Source organism: Bombus vancouverensis, chromosome 1, assembly GCF_051014615.1.
Source record: "Bombus vancouverensis nearcticus chromosome 1, iyBomVanc1_principal, whole genome shotgun sequence".
Taxonomy (NCBI): domain Eukaryota; kingdom Metazoa; phylum Arthropoda; class Insecta; order Hymenoptera; family Apidae; genus Bombus; species Bombus vancouverensis.
Window position 1 is genome coordinate 14,393,653 of NC_134911.1, and position 23,292 is coordinate 14,416,944.

Consider the following 23,292-nt stretch of genomic DNA (forward strand, 5'->3'; position numbering starts at 1 on the left):
AATCTTTTTACATCATACGATATTTCGGTTTCTCCTTTAAAGCAACAACGTGACTACTTTTGAACCGAATTGTTTCACGGTACTGTGAGAAACGTGTATCATCCGGAAGAGGAGGAACCAGATGCAGACGAAAGGGTTATAAATACAATTCGTAAACGAGCGAGAATTCATTCATATCAGCGAGAAGACGACGTACGAAAACGGTGGCGGAAGAAATCGAAGTTGCGTTACTGGCGTCGATGAATCATTCGTTTAAATAGCACGCGCAAATTCCATCCCTGCAAACTCGCATACCGTTCGAATCTGACGCACCTTTCTCGCACAGAGAACTATTCTTATCGCTGAAATTCGATTGTTCGTATGCCTGCTTTTCCATAACGAAATATAACACGACAGGGTTACTTGAGTAAGCAAGCAAGTATTATATGAAAATTAATAAAGCTAATAAATTATGATAATTACAAACGAGGATATCAATGTTGGTTCAAGAAACTTATCTTTGATGAATGATGAATACAAGATATATCTTTGAAGAAATCTATAACCGTCGTCGACTTGTATAAATGTATAAGATATATTTCGTTGCTTATCACGCTACTAATAACGAATTAAATAGTCCGTTTTCAAATGCAAATCGCTTAAAAGTTGTTCATAGCCGGGATTGGTGTATTACGAAGAAAATCACTTAATTTGATTCAAACAACTTGCGCTCATTCTACTTGTCCTAACTTTATTTATCCTAAGATTTGATTCGATCGAGCCGTGTTCCCATTTTATTTGAAAAAAAAAAAAAAAAAAAAAAGAAAAAGAAAGACCGTTCGCTGATTATACGTGGTATGCTATTCTTCGCCGCCGGAAGTTCTGCAGTTCCATCGAGAGCGATTCTTATTTCCGTCCGTCAGGATCGTTTCCTTTTGTCCTGATTTGCGTATCCTGCATCGAGCGTATCGCGCTATCAGGTCATAGTGGTTGGGGCAAATTTTATAGCGAACTATGAAACGGAAACGAGCATGTGCGATTGCTTCTATGTATCATCAACGGCAAGGTTAAATGCGACCGTTCGAGTATGATCGAACAAACACTTCCGCGAACAATGACTAATTGCGATTTTTTTAGCAAAAGGCAAAACAAAGTACTTCCTACATTTGCACAGTTAAAGAGTAATTAATTCTATGATGTAGGACGCCAACTTAGAAAACGTGTCACACCCTCCTCCTACTTAGGGTTTAACTGTTAGGACTAAAACTGCAGTTGCAACTCGTTATATCGCGATGTATGTCTACGATTGTAAGTTGCAAGTTCACGTAACGAAGTGGAGCGCTACTTTTAGTTGCGTGTTCCCAAGAACTGAAGCGGTTTACGATTTTCTCCTTGTAAAATTTATGTTTGTAAAACTGGTATATATTTCCATCCATCTTTTTATAATTAATCAGATTTCACTCATTAAGCGTATTTTTATCGCACGTTACGATGCTGCAGCATAACGTTCAAAGATTATCGATAATCGGAAAGCAAAGTTAATGGTAGCTACGATAAAACCGTAATAACCGCGCTTGATAATTTCACTGGCGCAGGTGTCGGGTTAATTACAACAGAGTACACGAACGATGGTTATAATTGAGCGTAGAACGGCGTCGTTGCGCGTTGCAGCGTATAATTTCAATCAACGTATTCGAGCAGCCTTGCTAGAAGGTGAAACCACTAAATTCAAAAGCAAAATCGTTCTTTCTGCCGTTCCAGCTGAAAAAGACGCGTTAACAGCTCGTAATTCCATTAGTACCGTTTTTAATTACCGTGACGACTTGTAACGTCTGTGGTAAGCTTCTCTCTCTCTCTCTCTCTCTCTCTCTGTCTTTTTCTTTTCTCTTTGCTTTTCTGCGATCAGGAAAATTAATGGGATAACGAGAACCTCTAAAAATCACATGCTAAAAAATGTGCTACCAGTGGTTATTAGCCCATCGTTATTTCTAATGACGTTAAATGTCACAGTGTCACGCTAGTGTTGAACGAACTTAATTTCGCGCTATCACGTACCATTTTCTTATCATCTTGTATTAGGTTAATAGGTGTGAATGTGATTTATATGTACGACTGTCACGATAAAGTGTGAAACCAGTCTTGGCTCATTTTTTTAGTGAGAAGCGATCGTTCGATCGATCTTCAAAGGACAAAATTTACCGTGAAACGAAAAATGCATGCATAAAGTATTCAGAAAAAAAAAAGAAAAAATAGAAAAAGAAGATAAGAGGTAGTTACGCGATCTAATCACTGAAGTGTGTTTCCACGACGCATTTTCCGGCAGCGGAGCTCCGTGTCCAGCTAGATGAAACTGCGCGCGGCTGCTGACCGAGCGAAAGGGGGAATTCCCTCGTCCTCTCTTCTCTTGTTGCTTGGCCGACGGCCTTGAGAGGTCACTTTACCGGGACCGTTCGCTGAATACCTGGCGAAGAAAGGAACTGGAACGTGGTAGAAGTAACTGGTATTCCGCCAGGGCATGATAATAACGTCTGCGCGTTTCCAACGAGTCGTCGTTTTCTCTCGGCGGAACGCGTATCGTCTCCCTAATTCACGCTCCACGTTCCACCTTGCCTTATCATTCTACGACCATTTATTTTTTATCTTCTCCTTTTCCGCTTTTCTTTCTTTTTTTCCATCTTGTTTCTATTTCCTCTCCCCCCGCCCCTTTTTCATGCCTGTTATTATCCACCGTGAATACTCGCGTACTAAGAGATTTCTGGCGAGAAAACGCGAAATACCTGTGTCGCGACATAGCCGTACCGATGTTGTGCAAAACTCGTCGGACTACAAGTTTTTCTTCTGATCGTACAAGTATCTACTAACCGTGCGTTAGAGCCGAATGATGTGCTTACTCTCTCGCTTACGGTATAGAGACGCGCTGTTGAGTGACTCGATCGTAATCCTAAGTTTGTTAACCGATGTTCGTTTTGTTGGTTTATTACTCTGAGAAGAATGGAAGACCGTTTCGATCATTGCGTCTCCAAGAGTTGAGCGATAGAAGAAGCGCACCAGAGAATTTAACGCCGAAGGTTTAGCCCGCTTTTAGCTGCCATTTCTCAGTATGCATCGGATTGAATAGAAACCGCAGCACATGGTCAACGTCTGGCATCTCTGTTGTGCGGTAAATACCGTTGGTTAGATACAAATCTAGTCTTTGTCCGTTCTTTTTTGTTCCCTCTTCTCTCTGTTACTATACCAAGAATTTAACTTTCAAAATAGCTCTTGTCTGCAATCTTTTAGAGAATCGTAACAAAAAATCGCGCGTTCGATTCCATCAGAGTTCATTTACTATGTGCGAAACACATAATCTGGATAAACTCTGAAACTTGCGATCGTTACAAGCTTTAATAAAAAAGTATAATTAAACAATTATTCGTTAGCCATCGTAAAAGCCTAGATTAACGCTCGAGGCGATCGCTGAAAAAAACCGAGGTAAAACTTTAGCAGTCAATTTTAAAGGCTGCTTTTTGAAAAAGCGAAGATTGCATGGATGATGATGTCCAACTTAATCGAGGTTCATCGAGCCGTACAGTCAGTTACGAAGGTAAAAGGACAATCGGGAAATAAGAAAGAGAGGCAAAGCTGCGCGGACAGTATGGTAGATAAATTGGAAAACTAACCACTCAAGGCCATGTCGAGGGGAGCCAAGAAAGAAAAGAAGCGAAGAGCATTCTAACAGCACGTGTCTTGCACGGCGCTTCTGATCTCGCGATTACCGTGGTGTCTTTTTTTCGCTTAGCGAACCAACCTTTCAAGGACGCGAAACAAGGCTGTTGGTCGCCAGAAAAAATAGCCGGACCTCCTTTTCCTTTCCATTTCGGAGTCGCGGCGCGTAGAGGTGGCCGCTATGTAGGTCGTCAAAAAAATGGAACGAAAGTTGGTGTGGTTGACGTAAATACGCTTCCGGCCAGACAAATCGTTTTGAACCTGTATCTTTTGTATTTTTATTTGTTTTCCTCTGTTTCTTTGAAACGATGAATGGCATTCGTAATGCGTGGGTTACGAAATTTTTATTGGATCGGTTTTTTAAGCACGAATCGTTCATTCATGCTAGTCGTGAAATTTTGTCCCTCTCCGTCTTCCGTTAATATTTCACATCGAAAAGACTCGGGTATTAAAATATATGAATATATCTTTTGACGAATGTTGGTCTTAATACGGAGAAAGTGTCGCGAAAGGACGCGATTCGCACCAGGAAATTTCCATCTCTATCGAATCCTTTGTCGTCGCCCGTTTGCTCCCTGAAGACATAAAAAAGGGAAGACTTATTCCTGTCAGAAGGATACAAAGAGAGACACGACGCTACGTTAGAGTCATCGCACTTGCCAAGGAGAAAAGAAATAATATTACGTCAAAGGATTCTATTCTTAACGCGTGGGAAGGCGTAGGCACTTCGTCATCAATCGCAAAGATATATATTACACGGCCGAAGAAAATGAGACAAGGAAGAATAAACGATCCTACAAATACTGTTAACGGAAACTAATATAATTCATATCGAAGTCGGTATGTACCAAGATCTTGAGACTCGTTGCAGATGAACTTTCAGTCCACTTTTGAGCCGTATAAGCGTGTCACGAGCCAGGTAGCCGACTCTCGTGTAACAGAAACGGTGCAGTCTCGTCTCTGGGGGTCTAAAATAAACGTGCACGAGCTATTATTGGATTAAAGCAGGACAGGAGAGGGAAGAAAGCAGAAGGAACGAGCGTCGATTGTACGAGAAGTCACATGTTTTACGAATCGCAACTGGACACGAGCACCGAGGGTGTACAGGAGATATCTCTTCTGAAATGTTGTATAAATATTAATACGGGCCCTTCAGAACCAATACACGTGAGCTAACCTAAGAATAGTGGAAATTAGCATAATAATAGCTTCCGTTATTAGCGGTGAACGAATGATAATTCCAAGATAAAGACTCCTTGCTACCAGATATCGTGGTTCTTCTCTTATGATAATAGCCGGGGGATGATGGTACGTCGATGTGTTCCACAATTGAATATTTATTTGTGAAATATCATTAATATCACGATATCCATATAGGCTGAACTGTGCGGAAACTTTTGTTGCAGCTGCAGCGTTAGTTTTCGTTTTGACAGAAGTTTACAGGATATTACGATGGGTTACGTCCATCATGGCGACTTAACTGGAGAGGAAAGCATAGTTCTCGAAGTCTATCCAATTAGATGCCACGTCCACCTCCGGATGAATATTCAATTTCGTCGGTATAAAATAACACAGTAGTAATTTAAATACACTATACTTTCCAAAGTTTGTCCAATTGGACGCTACGTTGACCCACCATGAATATTCAATGCCACCGCCATAAAACAACAATAACGATTCAAATACACCGAAAATAGAAAGAATAAAGGATCAAGTATGTACTACCTTCACGGTAAATTAATTATATACCCTAATAGGCACACGAATTTCGCATACACAGCCAGAGCTAATGAATATCAATAGAATCGATCTCCATAATCTACTCTCTCTTCTATGCGTCTACAAAGAAATTCCCATTGCAGCTTTACGCCCGTGGCAATCGCGAACGTATTTAGTCGTCCGATTTTAATTAATTTCTTCCATTGTCCATTGGGATTTAATTATCCTTCTGCAATAGCGGACACCCGCATTCGCCGGCATTTATTCACGCGTACGTCGTGTAATCGCGATACATGGAAATTCGACCTTTGCAGTAGGCCATCCTGTAACACGCGTAACAGACACGTTCCGCATTACACGGACCACGGAGCTTAAAAAAAATTATCGAACCAAATTACTCATCCGCGAAATAAAGTTCGTTTATAAAAATTTATAAAATCCTCGTGTATCGTTGCACTTTGAAATTTACCCACCGCGTTACACCAGAGGTCGATGATAAAATTTTTCAAATTTCCAAATTTATGAATTTTGCTCGCGGTAAATAATGGCTCGTGAACGGTTAGACAGAGTCACACTCGAGGAGACCACGAAACGAAGCGAAAGGAACCAATCCTGAAAGTCACAGATATCCCTTGAAACACTGGAGAACGTTGGCGAATATCCGCGAAAGTCTCTCTCGAGCGTGGAGACGCGGATTTGTACAGAAGCTGGCTGTATTTCGAGCGCGTGAGGATCGCGCCATGCAACGGAGGGGAGCGCAGAAATGTCGAGCCGCCGCATTCCAGCGACTTTTAACGACTGTAACCCTCTTTTCCTCGACGGTCGAGCCGTTAGCCACGCTCGCGGACACCGACTGAGACACTCGGCTGCTTTCCAACCTCTTTGTACCTTACCCTACGATCGCTTTAAATTTCCTTGTAATTGTCGCGATATCCTGTTCCCTTGGTTCAATGCTTGCCGGATGAGAATGGCACGCCGTGTATGGATGGGCGGATGAAGCTTGTCGTGGGTGGTTAGACCGATCGATATCGGACAATGAGTCGACTGTTGGTCTGGCTGAGTTATAATTGCGCGAAAGGGGAAAAGGAAATCGTGGAAATGTTTCGTGTGCACGTTTTCGCGGCACCTCGAGGGTGCTTGATATCTGCCAGGATGGATGTGTTAAGTAAATGTCGGCGGCCAAGCAGGTACATTGTCTGTCCGATGAACGTGATATTCGTTCCTGTTATTTCGTATGTTCCAGGGGAATCGTAATATCGAAATTCCCCATTCTTGTCATTTTTCTTTGTGCCATGGATTCTGCGTTTCGAATCTCAGACACGTTAAATCTCGTCTAGCGGTGGCAAACGAGTTTTGCGTAAAGTAACGCGACTAGTGTAATGCTAGAGCGTATCAGAGCAGCGGATATAAGGGAGGGGGGAGTGACTTGGTTCAATAAATCAGTAATCCGGACTTCCCTTGCCAGGGAATCAATGCCTCTGTAATCGAAGGCTCGAGCTCTGCTGTATTCGTAGTTTGCGGAGTATAACAGAATCTCGTCCGTACGAAGAAAGAAAATCTGATTCGATGAACCGGCAATAATACGAAAATTACTTCCTCCGTTTAATCACAGAGTGGTACTTGAACAGTGTAGCGGTCGTATCGGTCTGTCAATAAAGTAGAAATTCATTTGGAAACTCCATTGACTGGTTTTCAAGGTACCACTTTAATAAACAATTGCGTCTTTGTCATAATTGCATTCGTTGATTTCGTGGAAATTGAAAAATTAGGTTCTAAAGGTAGTTGGCCAACAGGTGGGAAAGATTTGTACTCGTAGAAACAATGGTTTCTCCAGAGGACAAAAAGGAAAAGAAAAGGATAAGAATAGAGTTCGTTGATTCGCATAAAAATCGGTTGGTTTGAACGAGGTACGGGTTTTAGTCGGTTCTTTGCGAATGATCTACGCTCTCCTTTTCCGGATACTCACAAAAGAAAACACATGTAGGCCAGGTCAGGCCTATCCGAATGCGTGTTGCGGGCTTACCAAACGGTTAAGACAGACATTATTAAAGATTCAGATCTTTGATGGAATCCGTCGTGCCACTTTGACTCACGCGCTACAACTCTACGTTTTTGTCCCATGCATTTCGCATCGTGATTCTTGTACTTTGCTTCCGTGAGTGGCATGATTAGTTTGACACAGCAGAAAATACCGAATTCATATGTGCACGCAATATAGCCAGCGGAGAAAACTAAATTGAGCTTACAATTATTAAAAGAGATAGTTTACAGGTATTTATACAAATCTTAAAAAGAACGTCTCCGCTTCCTAACGAAAGGAGTTTTCTTCTTCGCGAAAGAAACGCTATACGTAAACGCCAGAATGCATGGAGAATCGTAAGGGTCAGCTTTTTGTTTCTCTCCGCTTGGATTCACAGACTTGGATTCCTTTGCTTTAGGTGCTGTTTCTGACCGTGGTTGGTATCTGTTGCTAGTTTTCGTTCCCCCGAGTGCGTGGTGCGACGATGTATTTCAATTCGACGCGAAAGGAAATCGCCGCGCCGGGTCAAAATACGAGGCGATATCTGTGCGATGACTTGGGGCGGAAACCGCGCATTCCATCATCGTGTTTTACGCTCGTTGTCGTCGTGAAAAACGAACACACGGCTATCGATAGCCAGTTGCATTTATCTTCCTTTCCATGCTGTTTGCACCGTAATTCGATAGAGGTAAACTCCGTGAGTTTGAACGCTCGGGAAAAATCAGGGAGAAGGGAACGAATTGTTCATTTTATATTTGGATTAACGAATCGAATAACCGATAAGTAGATATAGGTATATCTTAGTCGTACAAAAGTTGCTGTTTAAAGGGATGTTAAGCGATCGGAGTTCCAAGAACGCGGAAGCTCGAGGCTTGCGTGTTTCTGACAGATATCTTGCTTTTCATTTTAGACGACTTAACTAGCTCAACAGGCAAGGCGAGCATTGATCTTGATGAACTGGTCGACCTAATCGAGCAGAGATACGTCTTTCGCCGCTTCTAGTAAATTTCGAGGATTATCCACGCACAAACTGGTTGAACATCGAAGCTCCAATACAAAGATAGCATTTACGTTGCAACAATAGATGGAGAAAATTTTCAGCGACAAATTTTTACGCTCGACTGTCATCAATTACATTTACAATTACAATTAGTTGTTTACAGTTTTCGATAATGAAATTTTGACGAAATAAAATTCAACTTTCACGACCTTAGGATTACGGAAGATAATGTTCGAGCATCGTTTTGTTTCATGATCATGTTGCGCACCGAGTCTTCGATCAGTACATCTAACCTTTACGTCGTTACTTCGTAGAAAGTAACGTTTGACTTTTTACGATAGCGTGACAATACGGTGTGCGTTCAAGGACTACAGACTGTAACAAGAGATGCACGAGAAGATACGTTATATTCATTGTGTTTTCTCTACTGTGTTGGTGCCACGGCCAATCAAACTTCAATTTTCTAAAAGTTTCTCTCCGAGAAGTATAGTATCCATTCTTGTTGAACGCTGGTTCTGAAACTCTTTATATTCATCTTCTAAAATTTCTCCTTCAGTTTCTGTTTTCTGTCAAGCTCACAGTCTAACCGCGCATGGGTGTAACCACCCTTGGTGTAACGTTTACCCCATACACGTGCACAGGCACACGTCAAGGCAATTTACCCATTTCAGCCACTTCGCCGCGGGCACGTTTCAAACGCTTAACGGCAGAAAGGCTAACGCTAAATCATTCGTTAGAGAGTTTACGAGTGTACAAACGTTTGCAATCCTTTTCCCTTCGAGAAAGAAGCATCCGATCGAAGAACGTAAAGGCGTGTCGGAATCGATGGTCGATCAAATGAAAAAATTCCGCGAAGGAGGATCGGTAGTCGTCTTCGAGATATAAAATGCATTTACATTACAACGTTAAACGACATAGTTAATTTAATCACGAAATCTTCTCGCACTCTTTTCATACGTCGAAGCATTTGGAACTTCCATTTCCTAGTAATGCGGCAATTTAAATACAAGGATTCTCAATTATCCAGAACAACGTGTATCGACAACGAAATCGAAACCGGTTTATCCACTCGAATCATCTTCGCAGGGACAAAAGGACGAACGAAAATTTGTTCTAGATCTCGTGCGGAGGAGGAACGAAAGATGACACAATACCTGACATCTTCTAGTGAATGAATCGAGTAAATGGAATAGTAAAATGTTCAGAAGGGGTGAGTTTCTTCGTCGAAAGGAAATGTCGTGCCAAACACGAACGCAGCTGCGTTAAATCGTTTCTCGCTTGCACCTGTGCCAATTCGACGGATATTCTAGTAGAATGTCACGAGGTCGTGCAGAGGACAAAATAGTCCGCGAAGATGTTTCGAGAGCAGACACGGCTGTCGCGTCGTTCCTTCGAAACGAATCGTATATTCGACTCGTGGAAGTTACGGGTGAATACTTTTGTGGTCATACCGAGTGCTTGATATTTTCTGCCATGTCTCGGCCTTACGAGAAATTTGAAGTTGTATGCGAATTATGTAACGCGATTAGAGTCGGTTCAATTCTTACCCAGTCTTTCGTCGACGTTTCCTACGTAAAGTTTGAATACAAAGGGTCTTTCATTTCGTCCTCCAACAACAGAGGTCTCTTTTCTAACAAGAACAATTTCACTCAGTTATTTGTATTTCATCTGCACTCGATGAACAAGGGGGATACTCGCGAGGCTCTTGCGACTATTTTCTCTATTTTCTCTATACGTATACTCAAATTATTTCAGACCGATCAACCTTCGTTCATTATAAAATGGTACACAAATTCCATCTTAATGCGTGTCTAAAGCCCCATCATCGCCGTATCTCTGCCTCGTCCTTTATTATTCGTCGAATTCGAGTCCCTTATCGTTCGATCCTCCCCACTCAGTGTCTCTCATTTCTGAAGGAACATCGTTCCTCGTGGTTCACCGATGAATCGATAATTCGCGACTATCTGACTGATTCCTGAAGAAGCTTCCCATAGGAAGTAGTTCGCGCAAGGAAAACGATTTCGTTGGTTGTCCCTGGTGGAAAATAGCTGGTATTGTTTCCGACATGTCAATGGGAAGATGGGAAAAAAGACGTCCTCGATGCAGATTCCCCGAGGCCTTTGGTCACGTATTGTATACGAGAGCCTGGTACTGTTTCCTACAGCAAAAGTATCGAGGAAAATGTGAAAAAGGAGCGAGCCAGACTTCCCTTCTGGTTGTCTCACGTGTGTGTGTGTGTGTGTGTGTGCGGGAATCCGCTTCGACAACGGCCAAGAAACATCTTCCGGCAGACTTTTAACTGGCATGCTTTTTCGCTTTCGCAATAATCCGAACGATGCTCTGGTTTTACCGTGTACGGAACAAGAGGGATGGAAGTAACGAATATTGCGTGGAGGTACGAATTCCTCGAAACGTTGCTGCTTTTGTTTGCCGGACCTTTAGTCGTAGGCGGTAGACATTTTCTTGTATCGGACTCGGCAAGTTTGCCGAAACTAAGTTGCAAGCGGTAGCTTCGCAAATGAAAGATTGCCTCGCATTCTTGTTTATCCGATTTCTCTTTTCTCGTCGTTACTTCGGTTTCGGAATCTTCAAAGGCTTACTTCACGGGCAATGTATGTGGGTAGTATTGTTAGGAAAAGTAAGCTTCGGTAATTCTACGAACAGAATTTTGTTTTCGCCATCTGGTTGGGCAGGTTCGATCGGCGTGGACACGTTTTCGGGCCTCATCGCAAGCAACAAAAGACGGTCGAGCGAAGCTTTTCATTTCTGGACGATTAAACGAGGGTTCGTGATTAAAAGCACCGCTCTCATGTGGGTCAAGTGATCGGGTACACAGATCGAATTCGCGTTCGTGGAAAATTCCCAGGTCGCTCGATTGCGCTTTTTTCTTCTTTTTTTTTTTATTCGTAACTTTACTGCAACAAAATTCGTTTCATCTAAATTCGTTTCTAACGCTGCAAGATTTTGAAAAGCTCTTTGCAACATTGTTTTAAAAGAAACAAAAAGGAGAAAGGAGAGGGAAGAGTATAGAAACTATCCAGGAAAGAGGTGAAATGTAAAACAGCTTGGAAATATTTGTTCTTTTTTTTCTTTTTTTTTTTCAAGTACAAGTGAAACAGTAGGTAAGAACGCAATTAGTGCAGTGCATTTAGCTGTGCAGCGAGGTTTTCCTCGGACTCTGCTCGACCGTGTTTCTTTCCCTCGAAAATGAAAGATACGGTCCGCCAAGATGAACTGTAAACACAATAAAGGAGCAAGGGAGAATAACGAGAAAATGTAAATAACGTGGTGAACGATTCGAAGCAGATGCATCCTGAGATGCAACGAAGAAGAGCAATGTGCATCGCTATGAGCACACACAGGATGCGATAAGCTATATACTCTCATTTCCTTTTCGCACAGATTGTGGAACCTCGTTACGTTCCAGGCCTGTTTGCTTTGATAACCGATTGCAGATAATAAATAATACGATTTACTGAAAAACGAAAAAAAAAAAAAAATGTTTTGCTAAAAGTTAATCGCGGTAACTTCGTTTGACCCATTATTTTAATACTTTCGACACGAAAAATGACTATAAATCATCGATCGACGAGATTGTCGAGTTAGTGGGTCGTCTTTTATTTTATCTGTAAAACAAACGTCATGACTGTATCTTTCTTTTTTTGACTTATTATTCATTTAGATTTCGTACATCGATTAATTTAACGTAAACATCGAGATAGAATCCTGAGAATTGCACAGCCAGACAAATTGCGATTAATCTGGCGATCAGTTGCTGCGATTAATCTAACGATCAGCTGCCTCGATTCGCGTAGCCGGCGCAACGACGTTACACGTCGTACATATGTATGTATTTCGCTCGATATTATGTAAGTGTTTATCGCGAAAACGACGATAATGCGCGCAGGCCCGCGCGAACATCGACGTTCGCGAATGATTCATCGTTTTGCGATGCTCCTCTATCTGGAAGGGACTTAAAATGCAAATTGCCATCGCATTGAGCGCGCGGTCTCGCATTGTTCGACATGGGAAAGCTGAAAGACATCGGAGTTTAATTTACAATGGTTAAATGTTGAATTCCGCGGAATAATAATGGGAAAAAGCAACGGTATTTAACAGAGCCAACCCTAAGAATTTTTCGAATTACATAAATTACTTTTACAGTTTACGTCATCCTTTTAAAATGGCATTTAAGTTATTCATTAACGTCACAGTGAATCATATTCGTTGTATTTATGTTGGAGAATTCGTTTTATCTTTTTTGAAAATTCTAAATACTCCACTGATACGAGGTAAAAGAAAAATGCTGGATAAGAGAAAGGAAATGCGAGTCGATTGCGAAGCAGGACAGTTCATAGTTCACAGAGATGGCGTCAACAAAGCTTCCTGTGTCACGACAGTAGTTGATTTACCGTGGGACGCATTGTCACGGACTGAATTAATTGACGGGGTCAGGTAAGGACTGCCGTTTGTATTTTCTGTCGATGATGACAAACACGTCTATTAGCAATGCTAACCACCATGCGACACCTTGCACGATCGCATACCTTAGCTAGAGGTTGCTCGAAGCGATATTTTCGTTGGAACGAGTGCGTTGTATATTTTATCTAACGTTCAACGACGACTTCGTTGATTTAAACGATATTTATTCTTTCGTACAAGGTGTTTTAATATTTGGAACACCGCGTATTAGCTCTATATCGTGTCTGGCAATATTCCCACAGTATCTCGTTTACGATAAAATATGGAGACCAGGAAGGAAGATAAGATTAATTTTATTTAAATTGTCGATTATCGCGAATGGATCAATGGAATCGTCCATTTGATTCCAGGAAACAATTAATTTAACGGAGATTAGTGGGAAACTAACTATCTTAGATCGTAAATTCTAAAGAGGTCTAAAGCTTTATGAGTCCATTGATCGTAAAGTTAGAAAGATCCTTGGTTGTTTCGAAGTGAACCTCCTTCGGGTCAGTGGTCTTGAAATTCCACGGTTAGGATGAAACGGATCTTGCAATTATTCTTAATCCTCGAATAAGTTATGAGAGTAACATTAAATAATGATGGTATATAACAGTGTACGTTTTTAGATGCGCTCTGCTAAAAATATTCATATAGGAACAACGAGGTAAACGTGTTGCTCTCGATTCGCTCGAAGAGAGTAATTCCTTGGGTGAAGAGGAGAGGTCATCGTATGGTTGATTAATAAAAGCTTCTATGGGGTCGATGTGTAAAAATAAAGATCACCCTCGCGAGTCGAGAAATAAATAGCGCATGCATGTCGTTTAGGTGAATCAAATGGAGTATGCTCCGCTGAACGACGACTCCCTTTCTCTCTCTCTCTCTCTCTCTCTCCTCATTTGCGTGCGATTACTCGCAGTAATTTAACATGTTCGAACCAAATCGAAAGTCGATATCCCTTCGCGAATGTGAACGTTTTAAACAAGTTGGGAACAGGGGAGGAAAAAAAGAACGGGATGAAAGATTCGAACAAATCGGTGCGTTTAAAGAACATTTGACTTAAAGAGCCAGTCACCAACTGATCTAATGACGAATATAGTGCGGAGCGGTGTTATTTTAGAAACGGAGAGTCAGCCGTAAAAGTAGCAACGCGCTGCGTAACGGGGTTAACAATTACGTTGTGGCGTCTCGACAGGATTCATTAGAGTTAAGGTTAAGGTTCATTAAACTCGAACCGCGGTGAAGAAGTCCGCGGGGCGACTTTACTACTGGGAGCTTGGCAATTTTAGCGATAGCATCGTTAAACGTTCCCATGTAAATTACAATACGCGATGCGAACCCAGTGGCTGTTATGCGCGATTTCCCGCGCTGTTCTTCTAGCCTAACTGGACGTTTCTTCTCTCGTTTCGTCTAACTGCCTTCTTTTTATCTTAAGACATTCTCGGCAACACCGTCAATTCGTGTGAAAACCGAATGCGCATGCCACGCTGCGTTATTCAACTTGCAAATGTTCACTGTCTACAGTTATCGAAGTCTTCCTCAAGGCGTATTATTCATATTTCGAACTAGCGATAACTTAGAATACGTATCAGCTGCGAACATGAACCTGAAACGCTCTTTTCAAACACCCCCATCTTCTACTTCGACAAAAATTGAACATAGACGCACAGTCAATTACTTAGATTCCCCGAAACAATTTCTCCATTGAGGAGCGTTCAGCACCGGATGGCGGCGTCGAATCCAGTGGCCGCTTCATTGAGTCGCGCGCGCTTACGCCCTTGAGTCGATGTTACTCAAGGTCGAATCGGAAGGACGATCGATTTTACCGGCACAGAAGCATCGAAGCTGCAGACGGTTGGCATTTTCGCGTCTGGTCTGCGCTCGGTGTATACAACAGATACCGCGAGAGAGAGTCACGCATGTTTTCTCACGCATCGACGAGAAGATGGCGTGGAAGGACGGGGCCGCGTCGTGGCCGGATGCGGAGCCGAGAACGGACAAAAGAAACACGGCTGCATAACAGACAATACCACTCTGTGCCGGCACAGACGACCAACGTTATTGTCCGTGACTCGCGCTATATCGCCGCGACCGCCCGTTAACGAGGTCCATCGAAGACAACGAGAGCCCACTTCCGGTCTCCCTGCCTTTTTTCCTGGCTATGCTGCCACGAGCAAAGAGTTCTGCGTCGCTGATGCGAACCAATCTCTTCTTCGTCTCCTTCTTCTTATATTCTTTTTTCTTTCTCGCTCCTAATTTCTTCGTTTTTTCCCCTCGAACAACCGTTTCACAAGAGGGTCGAAGACGAAGCGGACTGGGTCTCTGAAGGTTTGCGATGTTGTCAAGGAGTAACGCGATCGCCTCTTTAACGCGATGTGCGCAAGAGTACAAACTTGGCAGAAGTTTGCCTGTCTTTCGTTTGTTCAAGCCAAAGGTTTGTCGTACAGGGTGGTTGCTGGTTGTCCTGCATAGTAGGATTTTAGATGCGTGATAGGTCTTGGGGCAAGTTTCCGTTTGATATTGAGGATTGGAGGTTGATAGGGTTTCGTTGAACTTCAAACGAACAATTCGATTGCCTGTTTTGTTAACGAAATATTTGTTTTGGAAAACTCCCTTAAACGATCAGTTTACTTGTGGAAAGAAAAAAGTTTCTTTGTAGCGACGCGTCCTTTCTTTTTCTATCGACTATTTGCAGCTCGTCGAATAAATTTTCTGTTAAATTGAAGATCACCCATGATTACTATTGATGTTGCAGAGTAATTAGAAGATTGTGCTTCTGTAATACGAAGCAATTAAAAAAACACCATTTGTGTGAAGTGAAAACGTTAGGCGAGATAGAAATGTTATTGCTACTAATTAACTCTTGCATCACGATTCTTATTCTCGAAGAAAAGGAAAAGTAAACTTAATTCGTCTAAATCTAGAACGGTGAACTGGGCGGAAAAAGAGTTGGCGTTAAGAGCGAGCACGAAGACAGTTGGAAATACGATTAGTTTGGTGTGGCGTTGCAGAAATTTCAGACCAAGTCAAAAGGGCTGGTCTCTGTATAGGAGGGTGAAGTTCTTCTACCTTCCCTCTGGGACATTATCGCCCCTCCGATCAGCCTATCTATAGGAAAAGGGCCACACCTTCCGCAGACGTAGCAATGGCTTAACGACCGAGGCAGCCGGTCGCGTTTCTACGTCAATGTTTTCGCGCTTTAAGTCCCTGATACACCTCGATATTCATCGTTTCACCCTTTACTCGTTTCACCCTTCACCAATAGTAGTTCCGGCAGTCATTTTTGGAACTATCGTGAACTATGGTTGTTGTAAGTAACAGCAGGAAATTTAATGAAAGAATTATTTGCGGACAATTTTTTAAATAGAAATTTACCATTACGCGACGTATACTTTTTACGCGACAGATATTTTCTAGTCAAAAATTTAAGATTCGAAATACTTGTTTTCTGTCCGTAATCCTTACGTATCCTTATTAACCCTTTCCGTATAGTTAAAGCCTACCATGAAGATAGGTCAGCTTGAGGGTTTCTTTTCCGCCAGTAAACATCACAAGGGTGGCTTAACTGTACAACGCCCTCCGGGTAAACGTAGATGATATATCCCTTATTTAGGATCATAGCATTCTTTTTAGATAATCAAATCTATCTAGAACGATCTAACATCTACAAAATTTTAAACTTTCCTTCTTCTTTTTTTTTTTTTTGTTTAAATGTTTTTAAACTTGACTCGAGTTAACCAATAACTTCCGAAAAAAGGGTCAATTTACCGGGTGGTTTCAGTGATAGTCGTATTTTTAGTTTCTTCAAAGTGGTCGTGGTAAAAATAAAAGACATGCCTCGGAGCGACGCGGTGAAATTTCTTTTTCCCTGCGAACGAACTGCCGATCGTGGAACCTGAATAACAAGTAGAGCGGCGTAAAACGCGCTTAATACGGTCGGTGTACTCAGGACAACGTCTCCGACCTCTTCCCACCTCTTTTCGATATTACCGAGGGCTGGCTGCCTCCAGGAGGGTGTATCGTGTACACAACTCCTGCTGTTCACCTTTGCACAGTTACCTTTCGCGTTCAAACAATGTTTCTTCCTAGGTTTTCTCTCTCTCATCAAATTTGTCTAATGTCTAACGCTTCGAATGGCGAGATCGACACGAAATAACATCGCGCGTTTTATCTTCCTGCTCGATATAATTAGCGGTGGTGTTAATGCGATAAGTTTGCGAGCTATGCGGCTATAATTACGTTAACATTTTAGATTACGTTTGTTGTGAAATTGTAAGTTGCACATAGCCATCGTGGACATTAACGAATAACGAACATAGGATGTTATAGTTTACGAGATGCGACGTTTCAAGGAATAATTGATGTCGAGCTCGTTCTATCGGCTAAATATTAAAACGATGAACTAGTACACGTCAATCTTTGACATCGTAGAACGTGTAAATGTCGTTTCCAATTGATCGATCCGAAATTTTGAATATAATAATATATGAAATCACGGCGGTGATAAAAAATTGTAAACAATCGTGAGATATGTATTACGATCAAAGGCGAATAAACGGATAAAAACAGGCTAAAAAACGGATTACCTAAATTACTCTAAACTTTAAAAAAAAAAAGAAAAATGAGTAAATACTTGCTACAAAAAATTGATGACTTGTTTTCGTGTTGGAAATCAGTGAAAAAGAAAAAGAACGAAATAAAGTAAAATAAGATAGCAGTTGAACAAACGATTTAACTACTCGGAATATTCGAACGTGAAATGCATTACGACGGTTTGTATCGTTTTCCACGACGGGCAGAATAAATATTTTACGATCGCGTGTTCGCGTCGTTTTCCAGGGCGACACTGGCGAAGATCGCCAGGATATCGCGCGAACCACCGCGTCGTTTGCACGTATCCATCGATTTTTTCTTCCATCCTTCCATTCCCGACAAAGCCTTCGATACTCTTCACTCGTCATTTCGCGACCAAACCGACCAAGGTTTAATCTTCGTCGAGACAGAGAGGATGGATATCGAACGCTCTACAGTCTACCGGAAAGCGACCGATTGTCCCTCGCTCTTTTCAACGCGAAAGTCTCTCGCGTTTCCTTCTCCTTTTCATACGATTCTCTGCTTTCTTTGATCGAGCTTCCACGTCTACACGATGAACAACTCTGCGAAAAATATTGGAATCATTGTTTCGATGCAGGATTATATTACGGGGGAATTGTGTGAATTGGCCGATTTTAATTGATAAGGGCGAATGTAATCGTGATTAAAGTAGTCTAATATCATTTAGGTTGTCGTAAGACGCGACACGTATATGAGACTTTTCTACAGAATTAATAGAGACTGTTTATGGTAGATGAAAGATTATCTATTTAGACGAGGCAATTGTATGTCTCTTGGGTTAATTTTCGTACGTTTAGCTGGTTATTTAAAAGTCTAACTATTATGATTGCTCTGGGACAAAAATTCAATAGCTCTGGTTTAGACCAGACTGTTTTGTTTCGACGTTAAAATAACGTTTAATAATTCGACGTTTCGGCGTTCAATTAAATTCTTCGCGACGAAATTGCACTGTTTTCTTAGAAATCTATTCGAACATATGAAAACGCGTTTGCTCTCTTCCAGACATAGGTATCGAGTCTGACCCGATTGCATCGCGACACAGGTCGAAGATCTCTAAGGATATCAAGTAAATAATTATACCTATCCGAAGCCGTTTGCTCTTCAGGGTCTTCCGTTAACACCATCGCATTCGACATTCGTCGCGTAACGTAGTCTCTTCTTCATTTTTCCCAACATTAGTAGCTTTTCTCAACAACTCATATTATCCATTGTTTTACATTCGACTTACGTAAGCCTGAACGGTGCACGAGTAACGTTCCACCGAACAAATCCGAAAGAATTTTCAAGAATATTTTTCTTCTCTAATTCGATTGTAATATCTCTTCTTTTCGTTTGACTCTCGATATTTGTCTAGAAACGTGACCATTGAATTATTTGAAGCGTCTGCTTCATATTTTATAAGCACAAACAAGCTTCCGTTGTATCATTCCTCCGCTAACGAAATTTCGATGTCAGGCTTTCATTGACAAGTGTCCCGCGACAAAACGGACGTTGACGCGCTCGTAAACGCGTGGAACGCGTCGTGAATGTATCCGGTTAAAAATAAACTGTACTTCCTTGGGCGTAGGGCCTCGATAAACAGCTTTTGGACGAGCTGGCTGAAAGGAAGTGGAAAATTTACTCCGGCCCCGGATTCTGATCCCCGACGAATTCTCTTTCCCCCGTTTCTATTATTCCGAGCAAACAGCGCGCTCGTTGTTTTCCTCCGTTATTACTCAATTTATTGTTTCATATTTCGGATTTATCATATTTGCGACTAATATTTGATATTAAAATGGATGCCTCTATGTACAGTATACTTACGTCGAAATGATTTCAGTAAGCAGAAATCGATACGTTTGTATAAGCAACTATACTATTTTTGTATTATTTAGTAGTCTGTTGATATTCGCGTGAAATCGTAGTTTTACAAACACGACTGAAGAAATAGAGTCTAAACAGACGTCTGTTCAACAGGCATATTTTGCGTATTATGTGCGTATAGTCTTTGCGATAGACAGTGAAAATACGTCATGAAATATCGTAGGTTATTTTCGAGCGAAGAATTCTTTCTTAGTCATCGAGTTTAGTAACGTTTTCTAAACCATTATTCGAGTTTTCGGTTTGAGTCATCGTGTCTCTCGTTCAATCGTATCACGTTGAAAAATTCCTTACGATGTGGTCGAAAGTATAGAGATAGAATCTTTCGAAGCACTCAAAAATCCGATTAGCATTTGTAAAAAGGCAATCCTCGTTTCCTCTTCTGTGCACATATCACTGTAACAAATAACTTACTCAACGAGTTATTTACTTTCTCTTAGCAAAGTTACACAGCGATAACCAGACGTTTCAAGCGCCGGCTAACGGAAAAAGTTAATTCGCCAGTTCGATGCACCCACCTTATTAAGTAATACATTATATTATAAACACGCGCAATTAAAGCCGACAGACGGCTTGTTATACCTTAGCACGCAATTACCAGCAGAACGGAAGACAATATCGCAGAATTCCTTTCGATTCGTTTCATGATCGTGAATCGAAAGTTATCGCGGAAAAAAAAAAAGAAAGAGGAATTTTCATGGCTCCGCGAATAAAGATTCGCGCTCAATTAGTTTGACAATTTCTGGAAATCGGGTTAACAATTCAATGGAGGAGGGCAGAGAGCGAGATCGTTGAATAATTTCCTCGCTTAAGCATTCGAGAAATATCGCGCGGTTCTCGCGAGAAAGAAAGCCGACCCCGAACATTAATTAGGCCGGATATCCTTTTGTCGGTAATTAAGCAGAATTTATCTTTCTGCCGTACGAAAGGGCAACTTTTTCTTCCCCTTCATTTCTCCGTCTTCTTTTTTTATAACAAAAAAATCATGCTTTTTCGAAAAGTTTTCACGGTTCTTTCAAAACGGAAAAACCGGAAGATTTGTTCTCGATGGCTGTCAGAGATGCTCATTGTTTGAGCGGAATGAATCCGCGGACGCGAGAGCAAAAGGAGAATCGTTTGTTTAATAAAATCCCCGGGATTGTTACTCGTTCGAGTCTGTTGTTAATTAAAAACTTACAAGGGGTGAGCGTACCGTGAGCAAGAATTCAATGAATAGAGTATTTCGCGGGAGAATTGCATTCAGAATTTTATATTAATGTTTTCTACGCGCGATCTTCTCAGATAAAATTTCTATACCGCGCTGATCAGTTGCACGAGTAATTAAGAGTAATTTGAAACTTCATACTAAAGATTTATACGTGAACTTCGGTCGTCGTAAAAATTTCGTTTTTCCAACGTATTCATAATTGGTCGGCATTCGTGACTCACCCTACTGCGACGATATTAAATTTTGATGCAGTTGAGAAGATACTTGGCAAGATCGTGACGCCTCAAGCCATTTTCCAAGACGCGCACGCTCAATCACGCTAATGTCTTCATTTAAAACCTATTTTGATCATCTACAAAGAACTCATCTATTTCACTTCTCCTAACGAATCTCGCATGGAAATTGCTATAAGATCGTAAGATCTCGTGTCTGCTTGTACTTATCGAAACACAAATATTCAGCTTGAAAATATATCCGCAACTCTGATCAATTATTTACATAAGTTCTTTATCGAAAAACTTATCAGATTCAAGGATTCAAGATATACCGGGCAAAGATGATCATCCTAACAAAACAGGCATTGGATGGGCAGGCAAAATTCGCAAAGATAAAAAACTTCTGGGTGGATAAATGAAACCGAACAGACAGATTTCGAAGTTTCCTCGACACGATATCGTAATTAAGAGACGTGTCTGCGTTTTTCCGGAAGTGTCTGATCCCGTATTAAAGTCGGAGGTGGTGCATTCTGGGAGGCGGCCGGGTCAAAACATAACCGTGAGACACGCGTTCGCGTACGACACCGTGGAAATATTATTCCAACGTTTCTCGTTTCAATTTTTTCTCTTGTTCACCTCGACGAATGAAAATGTACGCTCGTTCCATTGTCATACTACGTACACACATCGCGGCTTCTTCTCTTTTTCCTCCTTTTTGTTCAACGTTACAAGAGATTGTGTTTCGCCTTGATTTTCGTAATTGTGATTTTCCGGCATGGAATTATTCGGCGTGGAATTATTTTCTGCCGCGGAAGATCGTTGCATCGTGTTCGATGGGTAATTAAGTAGAAGAAATTGACACGTATTTCTATCCAATTCAAACGTCGGTGGGGAAAGAAAATGGGAAAGGGGAGCAAGTTCTCGTAACACATTCGATCGATCTTGTATTCTTTTGAAAGTTAAGCTGTTTTGCAACGTATTCGTTGATAAAAGTCGATAAAGTCGAGCCAATTACGGTGCAACGGTCGAACGATTTTTCGCTTCTTTCGCAACGATACGGACGTATCTAACTAACAATAAGCAAAACTACTGCTTGGTCGGTCGAGCACTTTCGATGATTTCGACGTAGTTTAGCAGCTCGAAGAAGGAAACAAAAAAGGACACCGGAATCCGCGGCATGCCCTCCAAATCCGGCGCGTACAGCGGGAAATACCGCAGAAGGAAATTGCAAACGACTGGTAGAGTCAGACACTCGGCAGGAAGTCCGCGTACTGGTACTTGCGATCGCTGGTGAACTGCTTGGCGTTTACAAACCTCGAAAAAGAAGGTTGCACGATTGTTGCGTGCGACATCTGAAAGCAGAAAATCACCAAAAATGTACTTGTCATGTTCCTCTCCTGCGATATTCGTATCCTCTCCTTCTTCAAAATTGTACAGAAGATAGCGAAACGGTAGTAAATCCTACATAGCGAGATCAGAGAAACTGGTATTTCCTGCAATTTTAATCCTAAACCTTGAAACGCGAAACTCAGCGTCTTATTTGTGATTAATTCCGTAATGATAAAACCGTAGACGGTAGCTCGAAAGCTACGTGGGCGAGACAGATACCGGTGTGACACTCGTGACGCTTCCCTCCCGGTATTCACCCTAGGAAAGTTCTTTGCTTATCTAAATCGGAAAGACGAGACCATGTCGGATGAAGGACTTCCTTTAAACATGGGGTGCGTCCATAGCGATGATTTTTATAAAGGGACGACAGTGAAGGAGGAGGATGGAAGTAGTAAGGCGCAAAAAAACGAAGGAGCATCAGGCAAGAACGAACTTAGAACCGTAGAAACTTGGTCGATTTTACGAAATCCTACGGTGTTTCTCGCATCGAATCTTAACGCGATATTACTATTTGCTGCAATGCGGTTAAACGGCCGATCGTTTGAAAGAGCCTCGAATAATGGTGGAACAAATTGTCGTTGGAATTTGATGTTAAAAGTATCGCTATAAGTAAAGATACACGAAGAAATCAACCGTAACTGTAAGTCGCAGTTGCGTTCGATTCTATCGGATTTCTTGACCTCCTTTGCAACTTTCCTACACGATGTACATATGTACCAGGTTCTTCGGGATCTTTCGTTTCCGGGCAATCTGTCCCAACAGATTGAGTTACTTCCAAACTTCATTCGTCCCTATATCCTCGACGTCCACAGGAAAAGCTTCGCCGAGCAAATGTTTCGCTCGTCGTGGCGACTAATTCGAGCGATACTCGATCTACCTGGCATTACACGCAACATTAATCAAATGAAAGCGGAGACAGGTTAAACCTTCGATCCGCGAAGCAACCTTAGAACCTCGAAACGGCACGTTCGATTCGAACCTTCCCCCTGGCAAATCGCGTTACACCGATCGTTCGATTCGGGACGAAGAGGACGATTCAAGGGTAGATGGAAGCGTGAGTGGAGATTCGCTCGCGAGAACGAGGAAGCCGTTGTCGTGCACGTTTCGCTGACCCGTCCGTTTC

At 41.8% G+C, this 23,292-nt stretch overlaps 1 protein-coding gene across 6 annotated transcripts in view; it reads left to right on the forward strand.

Annotated features, from left to right (window-relative positions):
• step (cytohesin steppke) overlaps nucleotides 1–23,292 on the forward strand; it is a 60,316-nt gene that overhangs the window by 27,764 nt on the left and 9,260 nt on the right. The window contains exon 1 of one of the 6 annotated variants that reach the window (XM_076620224.1): nucleotides 2,499–3,139. The exons of 4 other annotated variants lie outside the window; for them this stretch is intronic. In XM_076620224.1, coding sequence (XP_076476339.1) covers nucleotides 3,110–3,139 — 30 coding nt within the window. In that variant the 5' untranslated portion in view covers nucleotides 2,499–3,109. Of the gene's footprint in view, nucleotides 1–2,498; nucleotides 3,140–21,090; nucleotides 23,224–23,292 lie in introns of those variants that run through there. One more of the 6 variants, XM_076620232.1, reaches the window with a different exon arrangement.